This window comes from Antrostomus carolinensis, unplaced genomic scaffold (assembly GCF_000700745.2).
Source record: "Antrostomus carolinensis isolate BGI_N321 unplaced genomic scaffold, ASM70074v2 scaffold17362, whole genome shotgun sequence".
In the NCBI taxonomy this organism is placed as follows: domain Eukaryota; kingdom Metazoa; phylum Chordata; class Aves; order Caprimulgiformes; family Caprimulgidae; genus Antrostomus; species Antrostomus carolinensis.
This window is the reverse complement of record NW_010299149.1, coordinates 20892-30052: the sequence shown is the minus strand read 5'-3', so window position 1 is coordinate 30052 and position 9161 is coordinate 20892. Positions and strand designations below refer to the sequence as shown.

Genomic DNA, 9161 nt, shown 5'->3' with positions numbered 1-9161 from the left:
AGGGAAAACATTGGTGTAATTTTATTTTAACAGCAGCAGGATTTCCTAGAAGACTGCTGTGGCAATAATAGCTTTCTGTGTAGCATGTACGCAAAAAAACCCCCAAACTTCATAACATATGTTGCCTTTATATTCTGTAACTGAAGGATGTCATGTCCATCCATGTCCAGATGTTTTATGCAGCAAGAGGTAGAAGTGTTTAAAAGTGTAACTGTGTTCCATTTATTTCACACTTTAATTAGCAAAGAAGTTGTTAACTTGTTAGCTTCAATCTCCAGAATATTTTTTTTTTAATTAATGCTGTTTTCTAACAGATACGAAACAAAGTATATAGTAGAATATTGTCACTGCGTTCACCAAATATTTCTGGGACCAGATCTCCACAGGAACTTTTTAAAGCTTCAGGTTTGATGCAGGTACGAGACTTCAGCATAAATGGTCTAGAGCGTTCCTTGGGTTCTTGAAGAAGACCTGGAAAGTCTGGGACTACTGATTTTACTTTTTTCTTCCCCACTATTTAGATTGCAACTGCCAACTTCTATACTCTGTCTGGCCCCTGAACTTTCACATGCATATTTTTAGAATTGCTGTGTGTTGTGTTTACAGTCAGTGAGATAATTAAGTAGAGCCGAGATCCACTGATGTGATTATGACAAGTGTTCCAACAAGAATGGAAAACATGTATCAGACTTGCTTCTGATTTTAGTTCATGATCTTGAGTGCACGTTTTGGAACTTCTTTCACTACATGTGGAAATAATTTTCCCCGCTACCTTTTTGTGATGGGGCTTTCAAAATTACCCACGTGAAGATTAAGCAGGAAATACGGCCTTAAGGGAATCAGTAACATTGGTATAAAAGGAAAATGTCAAAATGTCTGTACTACTCTGAACATGGATAAATTTTTAAATGTAGTAAATGTTTTATCTTCCATCTCTTTATGCTACAATTATTGTTTCCTCTGAGGGAGGAAGCTTTACAAATTACTCTTAAAATATTGGAAAGAATATTGTTTTTTCTTTGTTTCTCTAATGCTAAAAGTCATCATATTCCATATTTACATAGAGAAAATATAATCTGTAATGAAAGGTCTCCGTCACACTACAGACAGATATTGAGCCCTTTTGAACACAGCTCTTTCTGTTCCCTGGTTTAAAATACAATAGTGGAGCAAAGGCACAAGAACAATGTTAGTTTACAAACTCCTGTACCATTAACCAGTGGGAGAACAACTTAAAAATAAGTTTTGACCTTAGAACTCTAATGGCTTTCAAAGTTCTGTTCCCCTTTTTCTCAGTACCTGTTTACCTGCCTTCTTTTTGTTTCTTTCATTTCTGTTTTTCTTCTCCTTTTTTATTCTGAGGCTGCTAGTTGTCTGCTGCCCTGTATTTAAAACAGTACGGGCATCAATCAAGGACATAGTTTCAATGAAATATAGGCAGCACAGTCACTGAATCAAAGGGAAAATAAACTTTATTAGGAGAAATTAAATTTGGACTTTCATACTGTTTTTACAGTCTTGTGCCTTGTACTTGCCAATGCCATCCTCTGACAGATAAATAGTGCCAAGATAGTAATTTGCAATAGTGGTATCTTTGATATACTGACTTCCATCTTCTTTTGTCCTTCAGAAATGGGTGAATAGAGAAATATCCAACTTTGACTACCTTATTCAGCTGAACACAATGGCAGGACGAACTTACAATGACCTTGCTCAATATCCTGTGGTAATTAAAAAAAAACTAGTTTTAAAATTTTTGCTAAAGGTATGTGTTTTTTCTGTTTTGAAAGATGAATTTTAAATCTCAGTTTGATCTTTGACTCTTTTTTTTAGTTCCCCTGGATTTTACAAGACTATACTTCGGAAGACCTGGACCTGAATAACCCTGCAGTCTTTAGGGATCTGTCCAAACCCATAGGGGTGGTAAATGAAAAGAATGCTAAAGCTGTGAAAGAGAAGTATGTATTTGAACACTCAGTTATATTTCTCTGTCTTTTATGGGCCTCCAGGCTAATAACACATTTTAAAAATGAAGTGACAGTAAAATTTTTAAAAGCTAGTTTTATAGCATCAGAGATGCATTTGCAAAGGTTGTTGATTTGTTGTTCCTGCCACATTCAAATTAGTTAGCTTATATGGCACTGAAAGGACAAAACTTAATATTGTAAATTTTCAATTGTTTCTCAGATGTGGAGATAAAAAAAATGAAAGGTTGTAGAAACACTTAATTTAGTGGCCCAGCAGCTTGAAGACACATACTGTGTCCCATGTCTGCTTCAAGATAAGGAATGTGAAATCATACTGATGAGTTGCCTCTGCTGAGAGGTAGCATTTATCCTGAATCTGTGCTTCCTGCTCTTTCTTTTTACAAACATAGATTATTATATTTGAAATAAAATGTAACTCTGTGACTTCCAGCAACTTCTCTGTAGGTAGGAATAAGTACTTACACCCACACATCAGTATAGCCATCCGTCCTTTTATGCTAGTGTAGGAAGTGAGTGTGCTATCATACCAGATTGCACTTGTCAGGCATCTTCCAAAACCAGCTTTCCTCTGAAAACTTGGAACATGGAGAATTTTCTTTGGATGATTAGGCTCTATCCTTGACTATAATGAAATTGGCTCTCTAGCAGTATGTTTAGCTGTAATTTCTCTTACTAGCCTTGTGACACTGAGGAATATATCAACCAGATGATGGCATAGTACTGTAGAGTGAGTTTGCCAACAGAAAAGGAAATGGGAATGAGTGTTAAAGAAATATCTCTTCTGCATCATGACACGGTCGCATACGCACTCTTTTTTTTTTATTATTATTTTTTTTTTTCCTAAAATCTTTCAGGAAACTGTCACAAGTCCTTCAATAATAAATATTCAGCTTACTAATGTGGGGGTTTTTTGTCTGTTTTATAGAGTCATGCTAAATCAGTCCTGTCTTGCGCTTTATCCAGTTTCTGACAACTGATAGCAAATACCTAGGGAACAGTATGAGAATATGTGTGCAAAGGCTTCATCTGGTGTACATTTCTATCTTTCAGCAGTCTTTTGCTTAGGAACTTTTTCAGGCAGAATTGGAATCCTCACGTTTAATAAAACTTAGTGTATTTTTTCTTACATATTGCTGTGATAATTTATTTTGAATCCTTGCCTCCTATAAGTATAATCCGCATGTAAATGAGCTGTAGTGATCTGTTGTATTTATAAAGATTAATTTTTTTAGATATGACAATTTTGAAGATCCTCTTGGGATGATTGACAAATTCCACTATGGGACGCATTACTCAAATGCTGCTGGTGTCATGCATTACCTCATTCGGGTAGAACCATTCACAACACTTCATATCCAACTTCAAAGTGGCAGGTATGCTGTGAGCAAATAACCAGCGTGTTTCTTTTTCTTCCTAATCATTTTGCTGAGGGAATGATCAAAGTCTGACCTGAGTTTTCTAATCCACAGATTTGACTGTGCTGACAGGCAGTTCCACTCTATTCCTGCTACCTGGCAGGCACTCATGGACAACCCAAATGATGTCAAGGAACTTATCCCAGAGTTCTTCTACTTTCCAGAGTTCCTGGAGAATCAAAATGGTAAACTGACTGCTCAGAATATTCTCATAGAAAATTTTTGTTGTATTCTTCAGAAAAGAATTGTTACAACTATTTGTGAATGCTGTAGAACACTTCTTATTTAAGCTGCGTAGTGCATAGTGTGCTTGATTACTTTAATCATCGTGCTGGCTTCAAACTGTTTAAAGAAGACACTAGTTGTGTTAAGCAGCAGTCTAAATGTTTTTAAAATTCAGACTAGGGGCTTAAGGATGGCTAAAAATTGTTTACCTAATGTAAAATATCAGAGATGCTCATGTGGATGTTTGAAAAAGAAAAAGTTAGCAATAGCTAATACTGATTAAATAGTTAGCAAAAGTTAATACAGATTAATTAATGTTATTTTTACTGGGTTCATAAGGTGATAGAGTTTGGATGTCTTCAAACATATGAGGTCTTTTATTTGTTCTAGGCAACCAGCATATATTCTGCTTGTTACTGTTACCTTCCAATACAATGTTAAGTCACCTGATTTTAGAGCCATGTCAGGTTTCAGTACACGTCAGAAGAAGAAAAATCAAAAAGCTTTTTCACTCATATATAGTGCTGATTGAAAACATTCTGATGTGAGACTCTTAGCAATTTTTTAATTCACATTTATTGCATAGGGAATTGTTTCTCTACCTATTACACAATTTAAAAATGGATTTATATGTTTGTGTGGCTGCTAATTTAGCCTGCTCACTACAGTCTACAAGAGTTCTAAGTTACAAAAATTGGAAACACCCAAGTTGCTTTCAAAATTAATTTAAGTATTTAGAGTTATTCTAATGAAAGCTGGTGGGATATAAGACTTCCTGAAAGCCTTCATTCTACAACCATTTAAACCCGTAAGTATCTTCATTCTTATGAATGACCTCATTGAAATGTTTTGAACTCTTAATCCTGGGAAAACAAAGCAAATGCAGATATGTTTATAGATAGATGTGTAAATGATGAATGATACTTTTAAAGTTGAGACTTCAGCTTTAAAATCATTGTCATCTTTGGACAGTTGTTATCCTGTATCATTTAACATTTAAACATTCAGAGCAGAACTTAGCCTCCTAGGTCAGTGGTAGGGTTATTGGAGATTTACATTAAGGACTTTTCAATATTCTTCCCTTGCAATGAGAAAAGAATGCTTTTAGTCTTCATTGAGAAATCAAGATATTTGAGAAATTTTGTAGTAACTCTTTAAATTCTCCAAATTATTCCCTAGGTTTTAACTTAGGTCAGCTTCAAATATCCAAAGAGGTGGTAAATGACGTTGTTCTCCCCAAATGGGCCCACTCTCCAGAAGACTTCATTTATAAACACAGGAGGGCTCTGGTAAGATGATGTTTATGTATATGAAGTAATGAAAAAGAAAGTACATCTCCACATTGTCACTGTGGCTTAAGTGTAAAATACCGGGACTACATTTGAAATGGAGTTGTGGTTACATTTGATGTTACAAGTACCATTAGGACATTAGGTTAAAAGCACTGTGCATGTTGATAAAATGCTCAAAAGAAAAAGGAAAGAGCCTCAAGACACTAATCATTTGGGAGCTTGCTGCCCTGGGAGATAAAATACAGAATTAGATGGTTTTAGGTGTTAAGGCTTCCCTTGCTTTTTAAAGATTATTCTGTGTGGTACTAGGGAACTAGCAGCTTACCTTCCCTTGCATAGTTGCATTTCAATAGTCTAGATGTACTGCTTTGCTGTATTAATTTTCCCTCTTACCTAGCAGTTACTGCCCTTAACACATGGATATTCTTATTATTCTACTCTATACAATTATATATGCGTAGTTTGTGGATACTATTAGTTAGGAATTAAACCTTTTTCACAGAAAATAGTAAATACTTCAAGAAGGGAGCAGTACTTCTCTTATTAGGTAAATACTTCAAGAAGGGAGCAGTATTCTCTTATTAAGAGCATTTTTTTCCTTCTAGGAATCTGAGTATGTTTCTGCTCATCTTCATGAATGGATAGATTTGATTTTTGGCTACAAGCAGAGGGGACCAGCTGCGGTGGAGGCACTCAATGTGTTCTATTATTGTACTTACGAAGGTACAAAGCAGTGTGCTCTCTTGTCATTGTCATCAGACTTGTGGGTTTTCAGTATCAGGCAGAAAACATTTGATTTGTGAGCGTGCCGTACAGTAGCATATGGTGAGGCAACAGAATTACAGATAAAATATGGCAACATAAGTTGTAATTTATCATCAAATAACCAGAAAATTTGATGCTTTGATCAGAAGTTGTGAAGCCAAAATTTAACTGAAGTTTTTTTTTTTTGAAGGGAGGCTGTTCTAGTTGCTTGTATTTTGTTTCTAAAAGTGTTTCTCATTTGCTTGCTTAAAAGCATTTGTGGGAGGTTTCTTTTGGTTCAGGAATCAAGGCAAGTTGCTTAAAACCAACAAATATTTAAGACAAGTGTTAGTCTGGTAATTCCAAAGCTGAATTTTGGGTGGCTTTTTGTGTGCAACTTACTGCATGCATGAAGTATATTAAATTCATTTGATAAGACAAAAACCTGCAATTCTTGCACTTACAGATACACTTAAAATTCCATGTGCAGAGTGGAGTTTTCAGATTGTACTTTATATGGAGGCATTGTTTGGAGGCTTTTCTAGGGTACAAGGTGATAATGCTGCAATTAAATTAAGTTTTGCAACATTTGTTGACCATACCAGTTCTCAATAAATTGCTTGGATTATGTTCTTTTTCCTTGTTTCTACCCTTTATCATTCTGTTTGTGATCCAGGAGCAGTGGATTTGGATGCTTTAACAGATGAGAAAGAAAGGAAAGCTTTAGAAGGAATGATAAATAATTTTGGGCAAACACCCTGTCAGCTGTTAAAGGTAATGCTCTTTGTTCCCTCTCAGTCAGACCTTTGTGGTTAAATCCAACTGAGTTACAAAGGACTTCTGAAAAAATGTAAAGATAATAGTTCGTAAGATAATAGTTTATAATTTTAGGAATGCTACGTCTTTGCTACATTACTATTTGTAAAGGTCACTCTGATGGAAATTTAGCAAACTATTTTCAAAATAAATTAAGGTACTTTAAGAAGGGAAATTAGATGCTTAAGAGTCTGTTTTCCCACTGATTGCCAATAAGATTCTGAGTATCTTATGTGACTTGAACAAATTGATAAATTTGTCTGATTTGATATTCCTTCAAATATTGTCTCCTAGGAGCCCCATCCACAAAGGCTGTCAGCAGAAGAGGTAGTGCAAAGACTAACTAAAAGTGATACCTCTACTCTGAATCTCTTCCAACACCTCACTGAACTGAAGTCATTCTTCATAGAGGTAGATGTGTTACTTGAAATTTTTTAAAGTCTAATCTGAAGCTTCTGATGTACCTGAAACAAAAGGTCACAACCTAAATGAACATAAACTTGCTTCCTATTTAAAGAAAATATCTTAAAGTGCAATGTGTATAAAATGAGCTGTCTTTTTAGTTAGCTTCATAGAGGTTGAATCACATAAATTTGTATCTGCTGGCTGCTTGTGTGGGTGTTGTTTGAGTTTTAAGTTTTTCACCGCACCAAGAAAGCCAAGAACATCACTGGTGGTAACTGAGGGCTCACTGAACTTTGGTAGCTGAACTCACTGATTCAGGACAAAGCCAGGATTTCATTTCTGGTGTTTGTGACGAAGCATACCTGCATGAATTGGATAGGTGTACCAGTGCCTTGGAGTACTGTACAGGTCTGATGTTGATTCCAGAGGCTTTGGGTCTTATTTTTTACAGGTTCTAGATTTGTCCTTTAGCTCTGGGATATAATCACACCAAACTCATGTCCTTTCTCATAGGGAATCAGTGATGGTGTGCCCATCGTCAAAGCTGTTGTCCCCAGGAATCAGTCACGTTCCTTTATTTCTCAGGGAAGCCCAGAGATCTTGGTGAGTTGCATGTGTCAATACTATCTTAGACTGCAGACAATCAAATAGGTGTATTTTTTTCATACAGCTTGTAGAGAAACACTTCTTTACTGTTCTTGATCAAATGTGTTCCTTTAACCTATAATGAATGTCAACTATAAGTTAAATATTTGTCTTCTGAAGAGAAGCCAGGATGATGACTGAATGGCATTTAACAGCTGATGAGACAGAAGTGTAACTTGCAGCGAGGTGTGTAGTAAGTTGCCCTCTTGATCCACTTCTATGGTAGCAATTAATTTCCTAATGCAATGAAGCTCAGCTTTAAAATGACAGGAGTGAGTTATCAATGGCATCATGTTTATTGTTACTTTCCAACTCATATATTAAACTATGCCCTATGTAGCATATACACACGCCAAAGGTCTGCCCTGTTCCTTAAAACTAACTTTGGCACTGATTAATATAGGTGCTGGTACTATGGCACATGGCCATATGTTGAAAGGAGGAGAGTGTTTCTGTATTTATATCTCTATATATGGTCTGCATACTGACCCCTGTGCAATAATACCTATATTTTGCAGGAAATAGTGTTCTTTTCCAATATTCCTATGTTGTAGGTCAAAACTATTGTCCTGACTTAAGGTGGTATGTGCGTATGTCATTTGGAATTTGGACACGTCTAAAATTCTCTTTGTGTTTTTTCTAAACATTTTATGACAATAACCTTGAATACTTTGACTGCTTTCTTACTTTCTCAGAAACAGAACTGTAATATATTTTTTTTAAACTTTCTGTGTTAATGTATTATCTGTTAATGATTACTGTTTCAAAGAAGAAAAATAGCTTAAACTAAGTTACTGAATTGTATTGAAATGTTTAAGAGGGGTTGGTTGGCTGAGTTTTTTTGGTTTTGTCTCCTCCCTGCCCCCACACCCCTATGCCCTTCAACTTCTCTGACCTATCTAGAACATACACTATTCTAACTTGTGTGCTTTTTTACTCTATGGTAAATTCTCAAGAAGCTTATGCTGGATTTAATGCAAGCTCCATTACCATCGAAGGCAAGTAGAAAATATGCCTCTGGGTTTCACTGATTTTTCTATCAAACTTTTTTAGGTAACGGCAAGCCTGAACTGCATTATTGGAACTCATGGTTGGTTGCCTTATGATAAAAATATCTCCAACTATTTTACATTCATCAGAGATACCACAGTGACAAATCCCAAGTAAGCAAATGATGAGGAGAGGTGCAGATGAATGCGTCTACAGTAATAAAATACAGTAATTTTTCAACAATGAGTGGATTGTACTGTTTTCGCTGGCTGAGTTTTCATCTAAGAATGCATCTTCTGATGTTCAATAATATTATCTCTAATCTGTTCTAGTAAAGAGTTATGTAAGTGGCATTTCAAGGTTCTTCATTCTTAGATCTACTTCTAACTTTTTTCAAATATCAATCATAAAAACTCACCTTGGAATCTCAGATGAGCAGTCTTTGCACATGGTTACACTATAGTGCAGGTATACGTGGTGAACTAGTTTGGTTTTTAGAAGATTCCTTTTTTTCTTTAATGTTACAATACTTGGTAGGGACATGAGTTATCCATACAGAATTAAATCGCATAAAAGACTGAGAAGATCTAATGTGAAATCTTGCTTCCACTTGCTGATGGCAGTGATAGTTTTGCTATGGA

At 35.6% G+C, this 9161-nt stretch overlaps 1 protein-coding gene across 1 annotated transcript in view; it reads left to right on the top strand.

The window, feature by feature from the left end:
* LOC104520884 (neurobeachin-like protein 1) overlaps window positions 1-9161 on the top strand; it is a gene marked incomplete at its 5' end in the record, with an annotated part of 54755 nt that overhangs the window by 37340 nt on the left and 8254 nt on the right. The window contains 11 exon segments of the mRNA XM_029083672.1: window positions 315-416; window positions 1631-1726; window positions 1834-1958; window positions 3221-3361; window positions 3458-3588; window positions 4808-4917; window positions 5526-5643; window positions 6341-6438; window positions 6775-6891; window positions 7399-7488; window positions 8584-8693. Of these exon segments, the coding sequence (XP_028939505.1) occupies window positions 315-416; window positions 1631-1726; window positions 1834-1958; window positions 3221-3361; window positions 3458-3588; window positions 4808-4917; window positions 5526-5643; window positions 6341-6438; window positions 6775-6891; window positions 7399-7488; window positions 8584-8693 (1238 nt within the window).